Raw genomic sequence first — 26,132 nt, 5'->3', positions numbered from 1 at the left:
TTTAAACAAAACCGAAAACCTCATTCCAAATTTTTTATCAGCTCTAAAAATCAAACAAAATAATACATATTGTAGACAATTTTCCATACTCAAAACTTATTTATTTATTTAATTCCACGTGTAATAATTTTGTATTTAATTCTGGACATGTGCTACCAGTACTTGACAAGTCAAAACAGAATTGTCCATTCGCCAAACATATATATGTCATGTCATTCCAAGATAAATAAACAAAACACGTGTTTACGGACTGTTGCCAACCATTTTACTCAAAATATTTCCAAGTACCCTTTTGGTATTTGTATTTAGCATTTACACAATAAAAACAAATTAAACGGTTTAGTGACTATAAAATTATAACAATACCTTCCTTTAATAAACACGTATTTAAATATGTGTATATTTACAATTTATTTACAAACAAAAGGATTTCAATGCGATATTTAAGATATTACTTCCACACGGATTGACGTTCACTACCTGTAAGAGCTTTTGTCTTTCCTTATTTAAATATCTACTGCAAAATTGCGAAACGTGTTTTAAACCACGTAAGAAGTGTTAATGGTAGCTTACATGAATAACAATTCAGAAAATGACAAAAAAAAGAATTTGTAATGCATAAAATAAGTGCTGCAAATAACATAGGTACCTAAAATAATAAATTGCAACATGATTTTTTCCCGTTTATGATTATTATTGAAAGATAATGTTTTCAGACTAATGAGTCTTTGTATGTTGAAGCAGGTATAGAAAAAAAAAGTGTGCCCCCAGCGTAAGGCGGCTCTCGTTACCACCGCGTGCTTTCTAATTACATTCACAAAAGCTCGCATAGTTTGCGTGTTCGAGGATAAAAGGACCACTAACCCCTTAAAATGCGCAAAAATGCTAATATGAGCTACGTTGTACTACATAAATTTTAAGATCATTCCAAAATTGTACCTATACTTGAAAAAACAAATAGAACATATTGAAATAGTACGAACAAACGTTTCATAATATCGTCACAAATTTGACGGAATATACAAAACTACCATGCAATGTTAGAGTAATATCATTTATATACAGACCATAAAAGCGTTATTGTATCGGTTCCCAATAGCGAAACATATTAACTTACGGAAGAAAATGGAGTTGCCACCGGCCATAAAAATGTTGATAAAGAACTCACTAAAGAGTCAAATATTCCGCGTCGATGCTGTAAATAATTATAGAAAAAAATGGTTAGAGCACTACGAGAAATTCCACTATATTATGTAGATTAGAGAGGGGTTAGAGAAAAGTGAGACGAGACGTTGCGGTGAATTAGATTCGGATATGATGTTAAAGATTCAATCAACATAAACTATTTTATCGTGATTATTATTTAGAATTAGGTTGTAGAATAAGGGTATTAAAGATCTTTGTTCGGTTACAAGCTTAGTTAAGGAGCATCCTTTCCAGGACGAAGTGTTCTAAATATGGGGTTACCAAGGTTCACTGCTTTCTTCTCACCGTATCTCAATGTGCAAACGATCTAATTTCTTTGCCGATGTATCCATTGTTACAATGTTACGTAAATATTTGCACAAAAGTAGGATAACAGTAGAGTTGATATTGGAGACTCCAACATGAAGCAATCGGGGTTTTGGATTCGACACAAAACTACAATATTTAAATAATATTTTCACAGAACAGAGACGTTACAAAGGGTAAAAATAATCAAAACTTGGACGTAAAAAGTTCAAAAACACAGTTCCCTTTGAGTGTGGTAAATTGCTTCGAGGACTCGCACATCGATCTGTGTCATTCCTTTAGAAAATTCTTCTAACTTCAATTTATTTATTTTTCATTCGCATCAAACGTTGCAAACATTTTATAATCGCAGATACTTTACACTAAGAAGGCAAAAATCAATACAAATTTTTACGTCATTCTGCAATATTTACACATAATATCTTCAAAATGACAAAATTTCCTCTCGGATAAAAATTGGAAACCACTTATCTTTGTCGTCTTTTTGCCCCAAAGCCAGAATATTGTATACAATACCTCGCACGATTTGGTGTAACAAATAAAACCAATAAACTTACCGCAAATAAAACTCGAAATGTGTTTCAAATAGCTTTTCATGTTATAACTTTATTTTTCAATAGTTCTTATTAAACGTAATACACGAGTAATTTTTAATAAAAACTAAAAATACAACTAATATCATGCTATTTACGTGACGAAAGCTTTGTAATTACTTTTCCATTTTTCATTCTTTTGTGAATTAGACCTCACGTTCTAGAAAAATCAACTAAGATATAAAGATAAAACACGAAAGAGCTGTAAAATGCACTGAAATTTATAATAATGAATGCGAATGCAACTTTTACATAAATTCAAATTAGGTAGTGAAATTTAAGCTGCTTTAATTTGTAAATTGAAAACTACCACGCAAAAGCTCACTCAATCTGTAAAAAGTCTGCCATGACTTTTTCCAGTATTCTCTTTAACATTTTTTAACATTGAAATTATCACATGATATGGATATTCCACAGTCCTAAAGTGTAAAGTCCAAATAGATATGTATGTATCTACTTAAAATTCTTTATTTTGTACTTTGTTTCACTTGTTTGTAAAAAATACGGCATTTTACGCCGTATTTAATTATTAAAAACGTAAGCACTGTAACATTCAATAAACAAATAGAAAACAATGTTTTTGTTAAAATACAAAAGTATTAATCAATAATATTGTTGAATGGAACTCAAATTAAACCGCTAACATCTGTCAGGTGTAAATTATAATTGAAATTAAATTTAAAAAATTCACTCAAACGAAACGCAAACGTTAAAAATTAATAAAGTATTCGTTGTGATATCAGGCTAAATAAACATGTAGGAAATTTGCGAAATACGTTTTTAGATATACACTAAAATGTTTATTTGCTAAAGCTTCCATATAATTAGTACACATCGATTGAATTCGTCTCAAATTGAATTTGTTATTTCAGCATACAAGGCAAAATATATTGCAATGTAACGCTTACCTATTTAAGGGATTAAAGAATTTCAGATTTCTTTCTAAAACATGTATTTTGATTAGTGATTAAATTAAATGTCGCTGCCACGAAAACTTAATGGCCTTATTGAAGCAACTGAAATGGAAGCTGATATTAAAATTAACGCATCAGTTTTCTTTTTGATTAAAAGAGGCACAAAAGACATCCCACGTTGTTTGGTTTTCTAAATTAAATTTCTAAACTTCACTGTCACTTATGTCGTAAGTGAAAAATAAGGAGAATACCAACAAATTGTCTAGCGAACGCAAAACGAACAAAAAAACACGAAATAACAAGCAATTCGCTGCTGTTGTCTGTAAAATATTATGAAAGTTTAATTGAAATCATTATAATGCAGCCGGGATTACGTCCAATATCAGTTTTATAACATCTTTTGTAGCAGATGTCTATTGAATAGAAATTAATTCAATATTCTTTAGAAATGAACGACTTCCGAATAAAAGTTTCTCTGTGCAGCCTTCACAAAAACAGGTCACAAAGTTCAGTCCTACTGACCTAGTTAGAGCGAACCAACCCTAATAAAAATGAGACATTAATTCTATAGAACTTAGACGGAATCATTTATCCATGAAAAATTGTTCTGTTGATGCGGCGTCTCTATCAAGCTTAAAGCTTCTCGTAAACATCGTAATAAACACGACTCGAAGGAAAAACAAACCTTAATGTCCTGAAATCTTCATAAACTGAAAGTAAACAAATGCAACTTACTTTCACCCCTGATATGTAGAGCACATCTGCTATTTAAAATTTAAAAAAAAATTACAGACTAATTCGTGATTATTGGTAATAAGGAAATAGATAATACCTTGCGAAGGCCGTCACTCGATGGCCAAACATTCATTTGCAAAATCCTATCGCAAATTTTTGCAAAAATATGACATACTTTAACATAAAAAATGCCAAGTCGGCAAATCACTGCTCGCAGAACCTTCATTTTAAACTGTTATTGTTTTAAATCTATAATTGCTGCAACTCGGAGTATATCAATAAAATGGTACTCATTGTTTATTGTCCTTATCTGGATAACTAAATCCACAATTTTTAAATGACGCAACGTAGGGGGTAAAGCCGGTTGGGGATTATATTTGATCAGGATTGTATAAGGACGATAACGTGCGTGTGCCCTCTAAGTACAAAAACAAACGAATTGAAAAATGCGGTGCTTGACCGCGATTAATTTTCCGTGTGCGTGAATCCACTGCGGTAATTTGGTTATTGTAAGCCTACCTCATCTTTGTTCTTTTTTTTCTTCCGGATCGTACACAGCTCTTGGAAACTGCCACTCAATTTTTGGGAGAATTGCAAAATATCACTCTTTTTTAAAGTCATAGCAACCGACCGAACTACCGACCTTAAAGTACTAAACGAATCATTCAGACTATTTGTTCAAGTTGATAATTTTAAATTTCTTAGACCTTATCATGCGCCGTGTTGTTGTTCGGATTATACGAACGGATTCTAGAAATAGTTACCTCGAATACAATTATTTCCTAAAACTATCGCGACAAACGCAAGTATCAACGACGACGCTTAATTACTCGTGTCAACTGAGTCAATTGATCTGTTATGTCAAGTGGCTGCGATGTTTACTGCTGTATCAGATAAATGTACCAGTTATTATTATCTACTTTAGTTCAATGAATCCAGATGTCATTAAAAATCGTGGCGGGTGTGCAGGCCCATCGTCGAATTCCTAAGGAAGTATCTCGATTACAGTTATTATGCGTGTTCAAAGCATTTTTTAAGCTGCAAATGAAGCACGAGCCGTAACATCATGCTTGAAATATTTATAAAAGAAAAATAAACATAATCATGCAACCTGGATAAAATAAATCGTGAAAGCAACATCGAACTTACTTTTGCTCTCGGTTTATCCAGATAAGAGTAAGATTGCTGAAAATTCACAAAGTCAGTAACACACACTTTTATTGGGGATATTTTAATGAACTGCGTCCTGAAACCGTGATGGAAAATTAAATCACTGCATTTTTACAACATTAAAGAAATAAACAAATGATGAATTATGTTAAAAAAATTCTTCGAATTGGTTATGACCCTATTCAATATCGTAACATCAGAGGGATAATTTTCAAGCCACTGGAAAATAAAAGTTGTTCCGCCTCTATATAAACGAATAAAATTTTTATAGATAGCACGAGCAGTCGCCAAGTTTCTTTTCGCAATATTCCAAAAACAAACATTAAATTTTTAGTTTCCGAAAAATGTGACAACCATTTGCATGGCGAATTTATTGATCAACTAAAATTTGGTTTTTATGCATAAGTTGTCATTTAAATTTTATGCCCGGTTTCCATATTTTATATTAATATTTGCATTTTGAATAATCGTAGTTAAGATAACATCGGAACATGTCCGTATAAATAGAAATGATAAATTCGTGAAAACAATAAAAATCATGACCAACGGTCGCCGTGACAAAAAAATAAAGTGATCAATCTCTACAGTTCAATATTTATTTGTCGCCAAAAGCTGGCATGTTTTATGGTCTCAAGGGTGCGTGTTGTATGTATATGGCTGCGAATCAATAGCCATTATTGTACCTAACTGGTGGTATAAATGCCTGATTTACATTTGAGTGCTAAAGCCGACCCTGAACTGAATTACATATGATTAAACTTTATGTCACTACAAATTGAGAAACATCGAACGAAAATTATAAAGTGGATCACTTTACCAAATTGCATTTATGCGTACGTAGCACGTGTAAAATATAAATTTGGAAACTTGCACACCTTACATACATCAGCAGTTTATTCATTCACTTGTAGGTCAATTCTTTAGTGCTTTAAAAATTCAAAGTAACTAAAAAAAGACACTTGAATAGTTAAAAAATATTTGGTGAGTAAACGACCATAAAAGGAAATTCTAACAATTAAACTGCTTGCTTTTGCTAAATGATTTATGGCCCGCAACGTGCCCTTGCAACAAAGTTTACCTTCACTATCAATTTTCAAGTTTACGCTAACTTTAGAAAAATTATAAGAAATTTTGTTCGCGACTTTAAAAACCAGTTATTGACAATAAAGGAAATTGTGTAAAAGTAACAAATCAGCAGAAATTGATTCTTTGTGGTCGGTATTAAACGTTTGTTGTCCCATAATAGAGGAATTACAAAAGCCGCATCTACAATATTGTGCAACAGGGAAAAATTACACGAAACAGTGCTCGCTGACAGTTAAAAAAGCGTATTCCCCAAATGTGTTGTCTGGGTAATAACCAACTTCTTTCACACCACATAGATGGGTGCTTTTCTAAAATTACACATAACATTAAAAATGTGATCCCTTCTTGAGAATATCAAACTAAAACATGCAACACACTAACATTTATCTTTCAAAAGTCGTGCACCACCAGTCACCAAAGACAAAATCGGGATGGATATATTAATTAACGCCAAAGAAGTCGATAGCTTTCGATACGTGTTTCTTAATTAACGTAACGAAGTGTTAAAACCGTCAAAGCATAACAATTGTTCCAACGTGTAATTAGGTAAAAGAGCTAACTGCCTTTACGTCTGCATATTGCAATGCAGTAATTGCTAGATATAGCCTGATCCATTGTACTGTGCATTTCATATTTCATATTGTCAGCAAAATTATCACTTCAACCATTCGTAACATTGCAATTCTATCAGTTCGAAAAAAAACATTGAATTCGTTACGAACAAACGAATACCTTTCAGCAACGAATCTTTTCAGCCTTCATAAAACGCACAAATTAATTTGAAAAATGTGGTTTCGTTTCGGTGTATGACAAAATGAGAAGTGAATTTGTTGGTGAAAGGACACCGAAACTTACCGTTTTGGCGTGCGACTTGGACTTCTTCATGCTGGCTGCGCGTAATTTCACTAGACAACACTGTTTCTACCATTGTTTCACAAACCACCCCGTAGCTGTGGTTCTGCAAAAGATAAAATGCACTCATGTTATACATTACAACATAAATACGCACGAAAGTGTATTTGGGTGTGTGTAAAATTAAAACACAGATTTAGAAAACACAAAGATAACTACTCAAAATAGATACGATTTTTCGAAATTGCTGAAACCACCACAATTTTTTACATATTTGCAGACACTAGTTATTTTATTTTGCATTCATATTTTCGGCGTTAATAAATGTACTTGTGTACCAATAATGAAAATGCTGAGTACTACCTAGAGATTGTAATTACAAACAGGCAGATGTTACTAGTTCGTGTTAGTTAACACAATTCCAATACAACAATGTTAGTTCGGAATCTGCACACACAATATAATAGATTAGGTACAGGCGTCGACTTATTTTAATTAAATAACGTACGACACGTAAATTTACTAAATTGGATGTCCACTTGTTTAGTATCTATGCTTGTATTATAGGAAAGCTCCATAAAATTAATTGATTCTATTTAAGATTTTGTTCTGCATGTCAAAAATAGGTCCACATTCCAGCTGGAAATTAGAAACATTTGTCACATTTATCACATTTATAGCAGAATTAATATTTGTTTTAATAAAGCATTATCTTTATGGTGTTCCACGCTAGAAATATTTATACGGTTCATTCCAACTTAAGTTTGAATGAAAAGTTACATAATTATTGTTATTGACTCCTCCATTCGCGTGTTCCTTGTTTAATTTTTTTATCATAAATAAATAATGTTTTGATTTGGCTTTTAATTATTGAATCATGTTTTTGGCGAATTTTATGCAAACAAATACAAGAAATAGAAAAATAATAATCTTTGCTCTATTTTGGGATTCATTAGGTCACGAATTGAAAAGTTTATCGAATAGATATTGCTTTAAAAGTACCGACGTCGCCAAATATTTTTCTTAACCAATCACTTCGTTAAATCATTATTTTGTAGAGGATTCAAAGTTATCAAAATAATATGCAAAACATTGCCTCATATTTGTAGAAAATAAATACTAATGTCATATTTTACTGCTAACCTAACTATTGTAGCAACATTTTCTTTGAACACCATTAAATTTTTATTATGATTACCCTAAACCGAGGCTAATCACTCAGGCAAACTTATTGTGTGATTTATTGCAGACAGGCTGTAGTTTTTTAGTCGAACCGATCAGTATCGTAGATATTTTCGGGTCTTTATGGTGTATTTATGGCTTTATGGTGTACAAAGAAAACGTTGCTACAATACCTATAGGAGGTTTTACAAAATTATTACAAATTTTGAAAAATTGTAATGCACAAATGCAATTTTTTAATTAGAAAAAACGTAATTCATGACTATTAATGAAACAATAATTAGGCTTCCAACCTATGTGAAAGGTCTCCAAAAGTCAAATTTTGTAGGCGTGTTAAAATTGTGTGAAACGCTGTACAAACATTTTCCGTTTTCCCTTTAATATTAAAATAAAAATAAACAAAAATATCCAGGTTATGTAAAGACTAAATAATTAACAGTAAGTTTACAAATAGCGGTCAACTTTACAGCCTGTCGATACAAAATTTAATTTGGAATATCTGAACACATGCTACAAGCTGATTATTGAAGCATACTTATTTCCTTGCTCGAAATTTTTATAACTGATAATTACATAAAATACTATTTCGGTACGATTTTGTTAAAAGTATTATTAACAATTTAATTTGGTGATACATTATCACAAAAGTATGTCATTCGTTTTATTTTTATTCAATCTGGAAGATTGCATTGCTTAAAAATGATTATTCCGTTATCAGTTGAGGTAACGAAACGAAATCAAAACCGGAAACTAAATGAGCCAATAACTTTTAAGTGCGCGATTTCTTAATATTTCTCATTTAATCACTGATCAAATTTTCATAATCAATACGATTGAAGCACAATTTCATTAAAGCTTGGTCCGCCAAGGTGCTCATCCCTTATTCATTCATCGTTGTGTAAGGTTCCGGTGTGGTTTAATACATAGATAAAGTAAATCAGGCAGAATATGAAATTTGGGGGTAAGTGAAAATCTAATTTCTTAAAAGCAACTTTATGTATTAAAAAATTGGAATTCTGCGGCATTATTAATTTTGGGAAGCTTGAGTTGCGGCTACATAACCTCAAAAAAGTTTTGAAATTTGAATTTGTAATGCGATCGCCAGCACCTGTCTTAGCAACGCCAATTAAAAAAAAACAACTTTGACTCGGCCAAAATAAAAAAGTTTTTGTTGTTTATTTAAATTAACTAATAAAAAAAACCGGTAAATCATTAAAATGTTAATTTAAGCGAGCTTAGGAGCTCTTTCTTGGTTAATTTTGCACGAACTAAAATATAAAAAACTCTGCTTTAAAATGAACTTGTGGTATTTGCTACCTTTGCATACGTCGGAAAAAATTAATTCTCGCAAATACTCCACAACACTCTCAAACAACACATTCCCCCTCGTGTTTGAAATGGACTGAAGAGATTCGTACATTTTCGCAGAGAGCGAACACACTCGGGCAGCGTCGTAGCAAACGTCATTTCTCCAACGCACACGTGATTTCCCTGAATTGTACCATTATCGCTGGTTTTTTAAAAATATGGGCTATTTCTAGGCGCTAATAAAATTATATGGGTTTTTATCAAATCAGAGAACTCGAAAACAATTATCTTAGCTAATTTTACCTAAGTATAGATAATGTGTCTGGAAATCGTGCAAATAATTTTTATTTATTTACTTTTTTTATCTACTTATCACTATCAAAATAAGTGCTAATCTTTAAGTCTTGTTCACAAAGGCAAACAGTACTGTCAGTATTTTTCTTTTATCAAAAGCCATTAAATTTTTGTTTAGCTAATTAATCTACCGGGTGATTCACGTAAGATTACGCGACTTACAAAAAGAAAATGCATTTTTTAGTTTTGATGCATTCACTATAATAAATCCATGATCCAATCACACATTTAATTTTTGTTTTTTATTTATTCCTTAGGTATTAATACAGTATTTATATGAAAATATACACTTATGGCCGGCTCATAGTTTATGATTTAACACGTTGAAAAATTAACAACGCGAATGGACCAATGAAATTGGTTCATTTTAGTCATGTGAACCGATCCTTAGTTTGTCATTAATTAATACATATAAAGATAATTTTAATTACTTGTAAAAGAACAATCATTATCGCTAAAAAAATTATTGCCTTTTACAGTAGGTATTCAAATAGTAGTAGTAATAATTGACATGACGTAATAAAATAGTAAATACGTGCGTACGTACTTACTTTTTTTACAACGTCACAAGAGTTAACTAGACCAATAATATTTATTACACGTACGTAAAACACATATATTATCCAAATGATTACATTATTTGAATGCGATGATCTAATAAAGAGCTTTTGCCTCCACTATGTGACGTAAAACGTAAAAAAACACAGATCGGTGTAAACTTGGCTTTAAACAATTATGTATTTAAATAAGCAGACTGAAAATACTCTGTTCTAGTTTACTTTGAGAACGTTACCACACATTAGGATTATTTTTTTTAGAATCGGTGCTTAAGGTAATTTGAATTAGTTTTTTTAGGAAATTAATTAAAAAAATTCAAAAAAATCATGTTTATTCAACTACAGCCTTTTTTTGGTAAATACTGCATTTAAAATTTTGTGATGATGCCAGTGTAATGAAATAATTAATGTATTATTGTTATTTAAATGGCTAATATTTGCAGCGTATGTATATTAATAAATAAATTAAATGCGAGTAAATGCTTCATTTATTACATTTCAATGGTGCTGGTATTAAATCGTAAAATTTATGAAGCATTGCCAATAATAAAATAACAAATTTTGGGTGATTATAATTATCATTATTTACTGAATTTCCTGTTCCCTTAATTCTTTTTGTTATGAGGCCGCGCTAGGCCTTAATGTTGATCTAGCGTGATTTCTGTTTTTTTAATCAATTTAGAAAATGATTAGTTCGCATATTTGTTTAAAAAAATACCAGAAAAATTCAATAATTACACCAGACAACCAATCAATTGAATGCTTGTTAAGGCTTTCACCCCGCGTTATCCCAACAACAATTAAAGTCAGTAAATAATCAGACTGATCGTTATTTTGTTGAAAATGAAAGGGTGTGTACATTTCATTAAAATTCCGCTCATTTGCCTATTTATTTAATTTTTAAATTAATGAACAATATCATAACTTGCTCAAAAATGGATAAGTTTGAGAACAACAAAAACATCCTTGTTGATACAAATTTACTCAGAAAATTTGCACTGATTGACTTATCTGAAATTCTAATCAAGGTCAATAAAACTGTTTGGCATAATTACATCCTTTATCTCAAAAGGTCGCCAAAAGGTTTTTTCTGCCTTATCACTGTACGCGACAATGGTGACAAAAGCAACCACGAAACAAGCCGTCCGTCGTGAAATCAGCGAACGGCTCAAGCGCCTCACTTCTGAAGAAAAGCAAACTCAGTCAAAAATAGTCTTCGAAAAGGTAAAAACACGCGCATTAACATTCAACACTCAGCGTCTTTATTGCAGTTATTAAATTTACCTTCGTTCCAAAAGAGCAAACGTGTGTCAACATACTTAAGCATTGACAATGAAATCGATACGGAGCCAATCGTACGAAAAATATTCGAAACGGGGAAAGAATGTTTTGTTCCGAGGTACGTATTGAATGGCAGAACAAAATTAGATTTTTTGGTGTAGATACAGCAAAGCTGGGATGGAAATGGTCAAAATACACTCGTACCAGGACTGGGAGACCCTGCCGGTGACCAGCTGGGGCATAAAACAGCCGGGTTTGAAGGAGCAAAGAGAGGATGCTTTAAAGACAGGCGGTTTGGATTTTGTTGTTGTTCCGGGGGTCGGCTTTACCGCCAAAGGACACAGGCTAGGGCATGGGGGCGGTTATTACGACAGATATATGGCAGACTTGAGGAAAAATCAGGATGTTCCGCCGGCTCTTGTAGGTTTGGCGTTCAAGGAACAAATCTGTGACGATCTACCGGTCACAGAGCTGGACGTACAGATCGACCTGGTCCTGTTTCCCGAATAAAACACGTCTTCTGTTGTATATTTTTATATACATGTACATTTAATATAAAATATAATTCCCTGTACCAAGCCAACACTATGATACAAATATATAAATACAATTAATAAAATCAAGTCCTTGTCGTTAAGAACCCTTCAACACTTATAACAAATTCACTAACTTTAAAGTGACAATACTGAAGCACATTTATTAGGCCAGATTTTTAAGTGCAATACTATTGGTCTACTATCCTATTGTCATCACAAGATCAGGTCAAAAATCATGGAATAAGTCCCTACTTGAGATTCAAATCATTTGGCGAGATTTATCATAATATCAACAAACACAACCTTATGTAATAAGTTCCTTGATACTTCGACCCTGAGAGTCTTTCACAAATCTGCGTTTTGGAAGCGACAGTCAGGTAGGAGTTTGTAAGATCTAAGGCCACTATTTGGCTGAGAAAGCAGAATCGAAGTACAAGGTGGTGAAGTCGTCAAAGCTGCGATTTTAACTGTTTTAGAATTATTTGACTGTGGTAGCAGCGCTGACGACATCAAAGAAAATTGGACAAGTTTCGTTGAATGGAAGTTGTGGTAAAAACTAGATGTGCTCTGCAATCTCTATTTACAACACGCTAGTGTGAACTAGAACAAAGCACCTAAAAATTAATTGTCCAATCTCCTTCAACCAAATTTTCAGTAACAGTATGTAATGACACTTAGACTTACTTACCAATATTGAAATAAATACATAATTATACACAATTAGATCGAGTACGAATATTAAAGCTTTTTTATACTTACTACTGTGCACTTTCCTTATTTACGTCATACCAACTTAAATGCTAAAATATTGAGTATTTTTACAACTAGGTAAATGATTCAAACCAGCACTTTCCAACACAAAATTTCGGCGCTTGAATGGTACCGAAAGTACTGGCTTGCACAAAAACGATAAAATCAAGTTATAAAATAATAATAAAAAAAACAATATAAAAAATAAACTATATGATAATAAGTAACTCGTGTACTTAAGTAGAATCTCTTAGAACGCGAAACCATTCAAAAAGTGTACGATAAAACATCTGTGTGGTAAATTCGAAATGTTATTTAAGGTGACATCACAGAAAAATTTTATCGAGAAACGTTTAGTGTGCTCTAGCAATTCCGTGTAGATTTTGAGCTGCCTATGTCTTCATACCTCGTAGGCACTTTTTGACATTGTGAAGCCAACCTTTCTCAGGTCAAAGTTCCGCCCTGTATCGCTCCCATCGTGCATCATCCGATTCGTGGGTCAAGTAGCGAACGCCTATTTGGTTCTCCAACGCTCGCAAATCGCACCAAGTTTGATAGTCCTTTCGAAAAAAATTGCTTTCAATTTTACTGTACGGCGCAACAAATTAACAAATGGGAAAAGAAAAAACATTCATTACGTGGCTGGTTTTATGAAATGAATTATTTTTGCTCATTTTGTTTGTATGTGAAAAACGGAGCCACTCTCTTACTTTCAACTACAGTGTAATAAAATAATAAAAACTGCGTTAGTAAAAAAATCACACTATTACCAATTTGTACAATGGCTTACAAATAAGAAACACTAAAAAACTGCGACACAGTTGCAGCAAATTAAATTTAAATGATTCACTGACTTTTTATTCACCTTTATTTGAATACGAATAATTTTTATTGTGCCGGTTTTAAAAACGGACAACAGATTTAACAGAATGAACAATTAGCGAAAGATTTGTGAAAAAAATTGAGTGTTTTTATTGCAAAACTTACCTGCAGCCAAATATGCTGCAAAGACTTGTCCACAGTGTACCGTTTCCTCTGCTTGACTTGCAGCAAATTATTGATGAGATCAATAGCTGAAAATCACCAATGAATAAAACAATTTTCAATTTGTGAACTTTTACCATCCGACGAGATTTCTTTCCACGGATTTGGAGGATACATAAACGCCGCATTTTGAATTTGTTCGTTAATATCTTCGTCCTCATTGAACGGAAAAGTTCCACTCAGACTCACGTAAACTATTACACCCACACTCCACATATCCAACGACCTATTGTAGCCCTTGTTGCGAAGAACTTCCGGTGCTACGGTGCGAAAATAAGCAAACAATTAACCACAATGAACATTTACCGAGATATGCCGGAGTTCCAACCACAGACCTGCGAAACGACTTCTCGCCAATAATTCGAGCAAACCCAAAGTCGCACAGCTTCACTTGCGGAAACTCCGCATCCGAACTCAAAAGAACATTTTCCGGTTTCAGATCACAGTGAACGATATTTTTACTATGAAGGTGTTTTAAAGCTATCAGTATTTGAGTGATCAAAAACTTCGTAACGCGTTCAGTCAAGCGCCCTTTCTCGTGCGATAAAATCATCTCCAACATATCGCCCTTCAATTTTTCCATGACCACGAAAATGCGTTCGGGCGTTTCAAACATCCGCTCGAGATTAACTACACCAGGGTGTGATAAGTTTTGTAAAATTGCAACCTCGTTTTTTAGCTGAGCTTCTTGTTTGGTGGGAAATCTTAACTTATCGATCACCTGTTAAATGTTAAATTTGATTTTGGTTTGAATTATTTAAACGTACCTTGATGGCCACGGGTCTTGAGGTTTTTCGGTGAATCCCCCCGTAGACAATTCCGAATTGCCCCGAACCCAAAACCTCGTCCGGGTATATCTGGTAAATTTGGCTCATATCCATGATGTGCTCTTCGCTTTCGTTGGTCTCTTCCGGTTCTAAATAAAATTTAAAATGGAATCGAAAAAACTACGGATATCTAAATATTAGGATATGAAACGACGTACAAATAAAACGCGCATTAGTCTTCTCTACAACTTTGTTCTTTTTTTGTATCTTCAATCGTATTTAGTTCAGAAAATCCTGCAATTTTGTATCTCGTTTCGTTTCCTAAGTTATGGTTCTTCATACTTTATACACAGCTTTATACAAATACTCGAAATTAGATGATTTTCGACGTGTTTTATCAAAAAAAACGAACTAAATCACTTTAAATACGTGAAAGGACATTAATTTCTTACGAAATCCAGCAGTTTTTCCCTTAGAATAACGAAGAGGGCCAATAAAAAATATGTTTTTTTATATGTTCTATGAAAGTATGCAAAGTAAATGAGTTTTTAACTTGAAAATGTGCATTTTATAAAGAAAAAAATAATGGCTGAACTTATTACTACTTGCTTTTTGTGGGAAAATTCGCAAAAAATTGTTTCTCACTTGTGGAATTAATTTATATCAAGTCAAACATTAAAACATCATGTTTGGCCATCATTTGTCAGATGAGTTAAAATAACGTAATTTTCGACATAATTAGGTGATTTTTCGGCGTTTTAACAAAATCACTATAAACAGTAAAAAAACTTCAATTCGAGCTAATGTAATTATTATTTTTTCACAAAAAAAAGATTTCTCACTTTAAAGCAAACCCAAAATATTGTCATTACTTCCTATCTTCATTTATGATTTTACTGGTAAAATAATGCGAAATAAATTTCTGGGGTGAAAAACGTGAAAAGATTATTGAAAAAACAAAGTAACGTAATTTTTAACTATTATAGATACTTCTCGCATAAAAAAATAAAAATCTTGTGTTATAAACTCGACTATAAATAATAATTTTACGCGAGTGAGAAACACAAAAGAGTGTGTTTGGTCAATTTTTGAGTGTACTTTAAGTTATTTGTAACTGTAGTAATGGGGTTTAAATCGTAAATAAAGAATTCTTATTATTATTATTATTATTATTATCCCGTGACTGAGACGTTTTAAAGAACAAATCTTTTTAATGTTAGATAAATTCGGTCCAATACGCTGTAAACACATGGAAACTTTTTATTATTTCAAATCTAATTTGATTATTTGAAGATAAAAAAAAGTGTAAGGGACAAAGTTGTAAAGAATTAAATTTTCTACAAATCTCCAACAGTTCAGGTATAAATTAACTTTCCGTTACTTGACCACCGTAAAATCCGTTGCTTCATCGTCTTTCAGGCCTAAACCGTTGACGATAGTTATGGTCTCGCGGCATTAAAAAAAATAATTCTCTACAAATTTCTTCCAAACATTTTTCTTATATTTTTAACCGTATTCGCAGCATCTTAAAAAATACGGGACGAAGTACAAATTTCAAATATTATTTTTTTTCTCATCATCCTTATGAAAATTTTGGTCATCAGTTTTCCTGTCTCAACATTTCTGCATTTTTCCCCAAGTAATTAGTTAATTGGTTGAATTCAAATTAATTTAAAACGATTTGTTTACATGTTTACTCTGCCGTACTATTTCTTTGGGTTCATATCTTGTACCTCGTTTCGTCTCCTAAGTTATAGTCCTCCACAGAAAAAACTAAAATAAGTCTTACTTGGACCGGCTGTCACAGGCATCAGCGCTTGTCTGATGGAAGTTTCCCAACTTTTGGCCAAATAAGCCCCAATTCCGCTATCAGGCGGTGGTAAGTTCACATTGTTCCCGTCTTGGAGGTCGTACAAAGGGTCCTGACCCACGAAATAATCAACATTTGCGGTCCTAATTTCGAAACAATGCATAACTTCTGGAAATAAAATTTTTAAATGTGGATTAAACGCCACAAAAAACCGTACCGGCTTGTTTAGATCGTGCCGAATCGATCGTCAGAATTTCCGAAAGCGGAATTTCCTTGTAATACTTTGAAGTGTGGTCATTTTGGAATAAAACAATTGACTTAGTATCAAGGCGCCAGAAGTGGCGCCGCACCATGCGATCTTTGTTAGTGAAGTGCACAAGCCAGCCCTCTTTGATCACCTTGGAGCCCCTTCGTTTGGTGTGTTTGACTGACTGCACTATTCGTTGTAATGGAATGTTGGCACTGGGAGAGGAAGAAGAGCTACAACTAGATTTCCAGTCACAAAACGCCCCAATTCAGCGCCCAAATACCTGGAAGGAATTGAGTCGTTGTCGTCATCGTGCACCGGGATAACTTCAATATATTTGTTAGCACCATTCAGTTTCTCGTCTTCGTTCTCGTCTTCGACCAGGGTCAGGTGACACTGGCTGTCGTTACTGGCAGAGCTGTCGGCGTAGTCGTAATTGCAGGAGTTCTCCTTTGGCACTTCACCCGTGCAATCTTTAGGTACTTTGTCCATGCACTTTTTGTGTGCGTTGTAATTGCAGTCTTTGCACTGGAGACCTTGCTTGAACAGTCCTTTCAACAGCTTTTTACAGTACTGACACACTGTCGGTCTTGTGTAAGTGTGCAAGACGAACGTGTGCGGAATTTTTACCCGACTTGACATTTCTTTCTCAACCCATGCCGGTCGCCCGCCCAGGGATGGTGACCTGTTCGGTGCCTGAAACTACACTTCACTTAGCACTTTCAAGCCAACATGGGATGGTTCAATGAATGACTGTGGCGGTCTTGGGTTTTCGAATAAAACAAAAACTAAGTCAAACAAAATATATTTAAACAATATACAAAGGAAATACAAGTACAAACTGAAAACCTCCACCACTTGCGGCGCTTCGTATGGACGGAATCGTTAATAAAATACAAACAAAATGCTGCTTACAACACAAAAATAAAATAAAATAACAAAATTGTAAAAATGCTAGAAAATTCTTAATCTTTCGTTTCCATGTTAGTAATACTGTGTTTGAAAAATTTAATTTTTCTTTTCGTACATCAAGTTAGTATAAAATACTGGAATGCGATCGAGCTCATGGTCAAAAAATCAGTCCTTGAGACTGACTCCCCCGGTAAAAAAATTAGCAAGCCTTACCAAGCCACTGTCCTCTGTCTGAGTCGAGTTGGCGGACGCTAGCGACGAGTTGGAGCCCCCTGACGGACTCCGCGGAACCTGCAGAGTGGTCGAGCGCCTCCTCTGCTTGTCTTCCAAGAGAGTGTAGCTGCAATTGTTCGGGACTTTGACCACACATCTCTTGTGGTAATTTTGCCCACATCCTACAAACTCAACCGTAGCTCAAATCACAAAAAAACGCAAATTACCTTCACACTTGAGCCCCTGGCGCACCAACCCGAACAGCATTTCGCCGCAAAAATCGCAAAACGTTGGTGTCTTGTACGAGTGAACTGAGAGAGCATGCGGTCTGACTATTGTGATTTCGGGGGTTGAAACTACTAAAACAAACTAGTAAGATTACGGGCCAGGTTGTGGTGAGTTAAACCTTTGCCAGTCAAGACGATCTCGATCAGGGTTTCGTCGACGATCTCCGAAGCCGAGTTGATGAACTGAAGAATGTTGTTCGAGTTGTACTCGTGTCTGAACAGCAAGAGGCGGTCCTCCAACCTGTTGATCCCATGGTCGGGTATCTGCACAACATAATTGCATTTTTGTGGCCCCAAACACCAAACACTTACTTTCGAGTTTATAAAATTGCAAGCCAGGTCTTTGATGGTTTTGAGGTTCAGCGATGCCACAGGGACTGTGATTGCATCTCGAATCAAGCCAAATTGGAATAGGAACGTCACTTCTGGCCCCTGACCATCCATTTTTGCCTAACTGCATCCAAAAATTCTTGTGAAATAAATTTGTAAATAAGCGCTAACACAGTTTTTTAGCACTGTCCTTAACTAGTGACTATGCTTCAGCAACATAATTAACAAATTACTCAAAATTGTAATAAATGTGATAGTACCGTTAGACAACACCTCTGATCGCAGAGTGCTTCGGATACTTACAACATTCGTAACTACTGGCGTAAATATTTACACTCGTTCCCTAATTACACCTAACCATTCACTATTTACAGTAATATAAAGCATTAATAAATGGTTTGTAAAAACAACCTCTAAGACACTGTTAAATGACGTACAAACATGACAGATTGACAAATGACAACAAAACCAGACCAGTGCCAGCAACCGCAAGCAGCTACCAACTCATCCCGTTACTTTCATTTACTGAAGCGCGCCTGTTTATTGAAAAAATACATAAATACATCGTGACATAATGTTTCAAAAACAAATTCGTTATCAGACGTGACGGATCGCGATAAGGCGTGTTGCAATTCCGAGTTTGAATTTTGCGGGCCCCTTGGAACGGTGCACCACTGGCGGGCTCGGGCCGTTTCGTGGTCTGCCGATTGTTGGCGGTCATGCGTAGTAACATTTGGACGCGCCTGGAAAATAGTCCGCCTCCATTTTATGTATACGCGTGATAAAACGGTTGACGACGTTTCAGGGGCGTAAGTATGTTAGATTTTTTTCAATCCGTCCCTTTTCCCTAACCTGTTGAACTGCCGCACTTGTGGGGCGCCCGTGCGGCCGAGTTTGCCCGCTTCTGGGCGGAAGTGGCGCGGGCTTCCGCCGTTTTGGTGGTAATTAGGAGAGAGCGATTTTAGGCTTGCCACAAACTTGGTTGCATTGGGTGTCGTCATTTTCGCTCTGTTTTGTAAACACAGCTGGTTTGGGGGCGCGGGGTTTAATTCCGGCGTGTTTCAGCAAATGGAAGAGACGCTGATCATTAAGACGGAAGAGGCGCCTCAGAAGAATGAGGAAACGGTGGTTTTGCAGAACATCCCCATGGAGAGTGAGGAGATTCCCATCGTCTTTGGGGAGCTAATTGAGAATAACTCCGATGGGAATCTCCAAATTAACAGCGTGCAGGAGGAGGATGTTATACACACTTACATCATTCAGTATGTTGGCGTCTTGTTGGTGCGTTTTTTGTAATAAATTCGGTTTAGGGAAGGGGAGTATAGTAACATTGAGTATGAGGAAACCACCATAACCGAAGAGAAGGAAGAGGTGGAGAAGGAACATGAGGAAGGTGAAGAGAAAGAGGATGAACACTCAGAAGTCGAGCAAGAACTTGACGAATCAAACTCCATGGATTACTCGGAAAGTTACGTTGAACAAACTGAAGAAGCAGAAGATGATCCGGAGGATCACCCCGACTATGCTGACTCACAAGAATTTGGCGAGTTTGAGTGTGATTTGTGTCAACGGAAATTTAAAACTACTGCTGTGAGTGTCTTTACGTTTTTTTTTTTTTTTAATATTTTATTATGAATTATTAGGGCCTCAAAAGACACATCACTGTAAATCACGCTGAAGAAGAGGACTTGAAGGACCCTCTAACTTTCCAGTTGTGTCCCTGTTGTGGCGAACCAATGGATTCGGCCCACACTGTATGATTTTTTCTTTTCTTTGCCTTTTTTATTGTATATTTCTTACCAGATCGGGGACTTTAAATGCGAGAAATGTGACAAGCTTTTCGTCCAGCAAAACAGCCTCGATCGCCATTACAGTATTGAGCATTGTGAGGGCAATGCTTACAAGTGTGTAGATTGTAGGAAAGAATTCAAGCAGAAAGAACAGTTGATTGACCACATGAAAGTTCATCCTCTGTCCAAGTCGATTAAATGCCCCGATTGTAACCGGGAATTCACGCGCAAGTATCATTTAGACAGACATATTGACCAGACTGGGTGCAATGGGGCGCCCAAAAAGGCATTTGCTTGTAAGGTGGGTCAAAAAACGCCTTAATCAAAATTGCATTTTTTAATTTTATTATTGTGTGTAGGTTTGTAACAAAGTATTTCATCGCAAAGATAATCTCGCTGATCACTTGAGAGCTCACGCTGGACAAGGAAAGAGGAAGAAACTTTTTATTTGTGAATATTGCCAAAAAGAATTTCACGGCTCTGCTTTACTTAATATTCATGTGAGAACTCACACAGGTAATATGCGATTTTTTTTTGTCATAAAATAATTTGGTAAACGTAGGTGAAAAACCGTATCCTTGCGATTTGTGTCCTAAGAGATTTCCGTCAAGTGGCGCAATGAAGAAACATAGAAGGATGCACACTGGAGAGAGACCATATTCGTGTAAAGAGGTATGTAATAACTAATAACACTTTATCTGACTCAAAGCCGATTCAACTATATTTGTAAAATTTCGTCATTGAAAATGTTTCATTTTGTTAGTAAAATAAGTTAATTTTCGACTTAGATTATTTTTTGAGTATTCTATAAACAAAGGAGACCATTTCTCTTCAACAGGGACCAGATTCATAAAAATATTTACAAAACAGCATAGTTAACATGCTAGTAAACTTGTAAAAATCAACTCGTATTTATTATTAAACGAGCCCCAGGTCTATGCGATTATTGTTTTACGCAATTATCCTGTTAAATCAAGATAAATATAAGCAAAAAGGCCGAAATACTTTATGAATCTTTGAGCAATTTTAGCTTAATTCTGCGAAATAAAAGAGTTTTTAGCGTGAAAAACGTGTTCTAAATGTTTGGAAAAAGCATAAGTAATGTAATTTTCGACCTTCACTGTTAATCTATATTGTCTATATTGAGCACAAGTTCTGGAGAAAAATGAATAATAACTTTGAACTAATTGCGTGATTGTTCGGCATTTTTAAGGCAATTGTTTAGAATAGAATCTAGAATCTAGAAAAACACATCACATGATTTTCGATTTTATTGCAAAAAATAGAGTGAGTTTCTAACTCAGAATTATGTAATTTTCAACGTAAGAAAGTTTGTCGAATAAAAACAAGATAAATCTACCGAAAAAGGCGAACACAATGCCATCATTTTCAACGATTTTTGTATTTGTTAGCTTGCTCTATAAGGGTTTTATGCAAAAAGTAAGTTTTTAGCTGAAAGACGTGTTGAAAACCTTTAAGAAAAGAAAAAGAACATCAGATAATTTCTGGTATGTTAGAAGAAAGTTGGGCTAAGTGACTTCTTAACTTAAAATTGTGCTTTTGAAAATGCAAAAATAATTTTCAACATAATTTCAAAATAATTTTTTTGGCGTCTATTTCCTAAATTATGAAATTCGATGTAATTTTGTAATTATTTCACGAAATTTTGCCAATAATTAGGTGTGTCTTCAAAAACAAGATTAATACATAATCTAACGAAAAAGCCTATTTTGACTTTTTTTATATTTGTTGACCTGCTTTAGGGAAATAAGTGAATTTTTACCTAAAAGATTTTCTTAAGAAAAACAAAAATATACAAATTTTCGACTTTCCGGAAAATTTTGTCTGAGCAAAACTAAGAAAAGGCAGGTTTTATCTTAAAAATGTTTTTAAGAAAAATAGTGATTTTTTTACTAAATACGTACTAACTACCTGCCGCATTTATTTTGGCTCAAAATAAGTTCATTTTCAACGTATTAAGGTGATTTTTCCGTGTCTTAAAAACACTTTGTTTTATGTTCGTGTTCATGCGTTTCAATAAAGAAAAATTCAATTTTTGATTTTTGACCATTTTTGGTGCTATCTTAGCTACAAAAACATAACTCTAGCTTAGCGAATTTTGTATAAACGCTTCACATGGTCTGTGGGTTTAAGTTGTAAATTGTGTTTTCCAGTGCCATAACAGATTCGCCGCTAAAGAGACCCTCAACCGCCACATGCGCACCCACACCGGCGAAAAGCCGCATTCTTGCCAATTCTGCGGCAAATCCTTCATCCAGGCATCGCAACTGCGTGCCCACATTTTCCACCACACTGGTGAAAACGCGTACACTTGCCCTCACTGTAACCGAGCTTTCAACCGAAAACTACGATTGACAACTCACATTAAATACATGCACGAAGGAGCAGAGCCTTTAACATGCTCCGAATGCGATAAAACCTTTTTCAGAAAGGAGGACTTAGCGCGCCACTTTTTATCACACACTGGAGAGCGACGTAAGTATTTTTCATTCTACCAAAAACAAAAATTCATTTTTTGTGCGCAGCGTTCGAATGCGACGTCTGCCACAAATCGTTCGCTGTAAAATCCTCGTTGAAAATCCACCAATTGACCCACCGTAAAGAACCCCCGTGTAGTTGCGATACGTGCGGGCGGGCGTTCATTCGCCAGGATTGCCTGATGCGGCATATGCGAGCTCGTCATAGGGACGTTCTTGAGGATATTATGGCGAGTGCAGAGAAGAAGCGGTTGCAGCAACAGTTGTTGAATGCTGCGACGGAAGCCGTGGCTAAGAATCAAGGAAGTTTGACGGAGAATATGGTTTGGAACGAGTTGACTTTGACAGAGTCGATTAAAGAGTTGTTGACGATTCTTGTGGATGAGGCGTGTTTGCAAGATTTTGGATTTCCGGATGCTCCAGTTGATAAGATTTTGGATGCGGTGATTAAAAGATGTGGGCACAAGCCGGCCTCTGAGGAAGATTTTGACTACATTGGGCGCATGAGAGAGAACGCCAAGTTGCTGTTCACTGTGGTTATTGACGACGAAGCGGTCAAATCTTTATTGAATAATCAGACGGTGGATGAAGTGATACTGCATGTCTTGAGGTTAGCAAAGGCTGAGAGTACTTAGAACTAGACGTTTAGAAATTTAGGGCGTATTTTTGTAGTTAGTTACAGTTTCTTCAATGAATGTATGTACAGTCTTACTTTTCTTTTATTAATTATTATATGTTTAAAATCACAATGATGTGTTTATATTCACCATTATAAATTTACTTGTTTACTGATTTTTTATTTGGGTCGTATCATGTATGGGAGATATTGTTAATACATATTTTAATAAAGAGTGACTGTTTTATTTGACTACCTTATCACTAGTTTATGGACTGTGTTGCCTTGTACACCTTGCGCCACGTGGATGGGAGTGGTGGAGTACAACCTTATGGGCAAACTCCAAACCATGGTTTCAATGGGTATTTCAGACGGGGCTTGCCAGCCACTTTGCTCAAGACCTGGCGATTCTAAATCTTTACTCGTACTCGTGACAAACTCAAAGTGCAGACGCCACTTCAAAGTTACTAAAAACTGCAAATTAAAATATTTTTTAAAACAATTGTTAACACACCTAATCGCGTACTAAATGCTGGAGTTACATGAAGTGGAATTGGTAAAATCAGTTGCGTGTATTTGTACCCTAAACAGACTTCGTGGTGTTTACTGAACGTAATAATTCTGACTTGTTTCGACTTTTCCCTATTTACATCAATTGTAGTTTCCTCTTCACATTGGAGGGAAACAGAGACTTGGACACAATTGACTGTGGCGACCGTAAAGTCAAAGGTCCCAATTATGTCTTCGCCAAGTTTGTAGGCAGGTTTAAAAAGACAAAACCGCGCCACTTTGCCCCAAGTATTAGAAATCATGTAAAAATTGGGATTACGCCTTGCAGTTATGTTCTAAAATAATTTAATTAACTTTGCTAACAACTATCGAGTGATTACTTGTAGTGTTTGCAAGGAGATGTCTAGGGACGTTTCTTTTTGCCTTATCTCCAAAAATGGATTAGCTGGGGCCAACTCTTCTGTTGTTTCGTTACACAAGGCCCCAGCGTCAGTGAGCGACACCTCATACAGTGGTAACACCCTTATTGGTATTCTGAGTGTCTTAACAGGACTGTTAACCCTTTGTGTTCCTATAATAATTTTGTATGAGTACTTGACCAGCTGTCCCCTGTAAGAGGGTGGAGAGTCTGATGGAACTTTCTCTCTGTAAATATCTACAAATCAATGGTTACCTCCATCTATTTAAAAAAATCAATAAAAACGCCTACAGGTTTTAGTTTGTCCTGGGGATAATCTCAAGTCACAGAACAGAATTTTTGGCTTTGTGGCAATCTCAATGTGACCCGATTCCTGACTAGTTGCCCCCAAAGCCGTGTCGGCAAACGTAGGTTGTAGACTTGCTCTGTCTGTGTCCTTCTGTATTTTGGAATCAGTGAAACACTGGCAATGGATTTGGGCAGCAGCCCAGGCTAAACTTTCGAAAACATCTGTGTGGCTTTGGGACACCCTGTGGGAGGCCAGGGGTGGGTGACTGAACGAAATGCTGCACTCGACCGTTTCACCGGATAGAAAGACATGACCGTGCAATAATTTCGCCGTTACTTCTATCATGGTAAAAACTGTTGCAAAAAATTGTTTATTTGCATTAAATAATGAGGTTAGGTGACGTTTTGACAGTTCGATTCGCAAGAATTTGCGAGAAAGCTCGCCTATGAGAAATTTCCACGAAGTACCAACCTTTGGTATCACCATCACACTAACATTTAAATTGATTTGAATAAAAAATGGATATGAGATTATATTTCAGCAATTTATGACGAAATTCAGTTATGTGGTCGAAATTTTTGTTGTTCTTTGACTGTAAATTAAATGGTGAACCAACTATCACACCTCCAGAGCTTTAAGTATTTTTTTTCTATTGTCACAATATCTGAGCATAAGCTTTTATTTTTTCATCAATCTCCTGTATGGATTTTCTCAATGTTTTTTAGAGAATACAGTTTACTAATAAAAGAGATTAAGACCGTAAAAAATGAGAAAACAACAATCACTCCTTATAACTTTACATAATTTTTTCTGTATCTGTAAATATCTGGACACCACAAATTCTGTTTTTGTCGAGAAATAAAGATCTAAATTGTGTACACCATATATCCTTCTCGTAAAATATATCCCATAGAACTTCCTTCAAACATCTCATATAAATGCTTTTACATCCCTCCACATTTCTGGAAATTCCCGAACTTGTACACTTCTCTACCCCTCGAAACAAATTTTTTTTACTGTGTCCGAAAGAGTCACAGAGTCCAAAAGAGGCCTAATTTTCAAAAATCCAATGAGTTCCTGAATTGGCCCATTATTACTGACTGAAGTACTAGTACTTTACGAGTATTTCAAAAGGAGATTATTTTGATATTGAGTAAATATATTTTGAAGCAAAAACACATCGATTAAGATCTCGAAGGGTAATTCAAAACCACTTTAAAATTTTAAATAGCTTAGGAAAGGAGAGAAAAAAATCTTTAGAATTTTAAAAAATTATCTATTCTTAACATGACTGGACAAAACAATCTATTTTTTTATGAGTAACGAGAGAAAAGCCACTGCAAAGCCAGTGTCTGTGTACATGATTTTGCAACTCAAGGCAACTTTATTAGCTTCGGATGTCACCAAAAATTGCTCAGTTTAAGTGTAATAATTTCAGCCTTGCGGCGCTATTAAAACGCAATCTTCTTTTATGAATGAAGATGTCCAACTGGAACTAAACATTCTGAACAAGAAACGGATATCCACTTGCTTAATTGTTATCAATCAACGTAAATTCGCAAAACGTGTCC

The 26,132-nt window shown here is 35.0% G+C and overlaps 5 protein-coding genes across 24 annotated transcripts in view; 2 read left to right on the top strand and 3 right to left on the bottom strand.

The window, feature by feature from the left end:
- Trpm (Transient receptor potential cation channel, subfamily M) overlaps nt 1–9,497 on the bottom strand; it is a 44,336-nt gene extending 34,839 nt beyond the window's left edge. For 11 of the 15 annotated variants that reach the window (XM_064355606.1, XM_015981732.2, XM_064355610.1 and 8 more), the window contains exons 1-4: nt 9,362–9,497; nt 6,866–6,968; nt 4,904–4,939; nt 1,118–1,195 (exon numbers count right to left, since the gene is read on the bottom strand). In XM_064355606.1, coding sequence (XP_064211676.1) covers nt 1,118–1,195; nt 4,904–4,939; nt 6,866–6,895 — 144 coding nt within the window. In that variant the 5' untranslated portion in view covers nt 6,896–6,968; nt 9,362–9,497. Of the gene's footprint in view, nt 1–1,117; nt 1,196–4,273; nt 4,581–4,903; nt 4,940–6,865; nt 6,969–9,361 lie in introns of those variants that run through there. The other 4 variants (XM_015981741.2, XM_015981737.2, XM_015981742.2 and 1 more) reach the window with 4 other exon arrangements.
- Nucleotides 8,818–12,167, top strand: Mthfs (Methenyltetrahydrofolate synthetase). Of its 2 annotated transcripts, none has more exons than XM_008197621.3 (4): nt 8,818–9,005; nt 11,336–11,487; nt 11,535–11,662; nt 11,706–12,167. In XM_008197621.3, the coding sequence occupies exons 1-4, from the start codon at nt 8,993–8,995 to the stop codon at nt 12,052–12,054; spliced, it is 642 nt and encodes a 213-aa protein (XP_008195843.2). In that variant the 5' UTR covers nt 8,818–8,992; the 3' UTR covers nt 12,055–12,167. The 2 variants fall into 2 exon arrangements, with proteins under 2 accessions (XP_008195843.2, XP_008195844.2); XM_008197622.3 differs by lacking the exon at nt 8,818–9,005 and adding an exon at nt 10,387–10,538.
- On the bottom strand, nt 12,063–18,936 carry PKD (Protein Kinase D). Of its 2 annotated transcripts, none has more exons than XM_008197623.3 (13): nt 18,744–18,936; nt 18,423–18,564; nt 18,230–18,374; nt 18,051–18,182; nt 17,824–18,005; nt 16,982–17,400; nt 16,669–16,937; nt 16,431–16,619; nt 14,642–14,790; nt 14,181–14,595; nt 13,952–14,134; nt 13,818–13,903; nt 12,063–13,390 (listed from the first exon to the last, which is right to left on the bottom strand). In XM_008197623.3, exons 2-13 carry the CDS (start codon nt 18,552–18,554, stop codon nt 13,280–13,282), a joined length of 2,412 nt encoding a protein of 803 aa, XP_008195845.2. In that variant the 5' UTR covers nt 18,555–18,564; nt 18,744–18,936; the 3' UTR covers nt 12,063–13,279. The 2 variants fall into 2 exon arrangements, with proteins under 2 accessions (XP_008195845.2, XP_008195846.2); XM_008197624.3 differs by having other exon boundaries at nt 18,051–18,179.
- A 172-nt stretch (nt 18,937–19,108) lies between these two features.
- On the top strand, nt 19,109–23,579 carry LOC663679 (zinc finger protein ZFP2). 4 transcript variants are annotated; one of them, XM_969715.5, is made up of 9 exons: nt 19,109–19,249; nt 19,506–19,702; nt 19,751–20,030; nt 20,084–20,194; nt 20,244–20,531; nt 20,590–20,746; nt 20,793–20,902; nt 22,405–22,726; nt 22,777–23,579. In XM_969715.5, exons 2-9 carry the CDS (start codon nt 19,509–19,511, stop codon nt 23,361–23,363), a joined length of 2,049 nt encoding a protein of 682 aa, XP_974808.2. In that variant the 5' UTR covers nt 19,109–19,249; nt 19,506–19,508; the 3' UTR covers nt 23,364–23,579. The 4 variants fall into 4 exon arrangements, with proteins under 4 accessions (XP_974808.2, XP_008195848.1, XP_008195849.1 ...); XM_008197626.3 differs by having other exon boundaries at nt 19,114–19,253; XM_008197627.3 differs by lacking the exon at nt 19,109–19,249 and adding an exon at nt 19,276–19,381.
- LOC663665 (uncharacterized protein) lies at nt 23,430–25,001 on the bottom strand. The gene is made up of 4 exons (XM_969701.5): nt 24,564–25,001; nt 24,235–24,509; nt 23,859–24,189; nt 23,430–23,811 (listed from the first exon to the last, which is right to left on the bottom strand). The coding sequence occupies exons 1-4, from the start codon at nt 24,904–24,906 to the stop codon at nt 23,597–23,599; spliced, it is 1,164 nt and encodes a 387-aa protein (XP_974794.2). The 5' UTR covers nt 24,907–25,001; the 3' UTR covers nt 23,430–23,596.
- Between the last annotated feature and the right edge of the window lie 1,131 nt (nt 25,002–26,132).

This window comes from Tribolium castaneum, chromosome 3, assembly GCF_031307605.1.
Source record: "Tribolium castaneum strain GA2 chromosome 3, icTriCast1.1, whole genome shotgun sequence".
Lineage (NCBI taxonomy): Eukaryota > Metazoa > Arthropoda > Insecta > Coleoptera > Tenebrionidae > Tribolium > Tribolium castaneum.
This window is presented reverse-complemented; position numbering and strand designations above follow the sequence as displayed.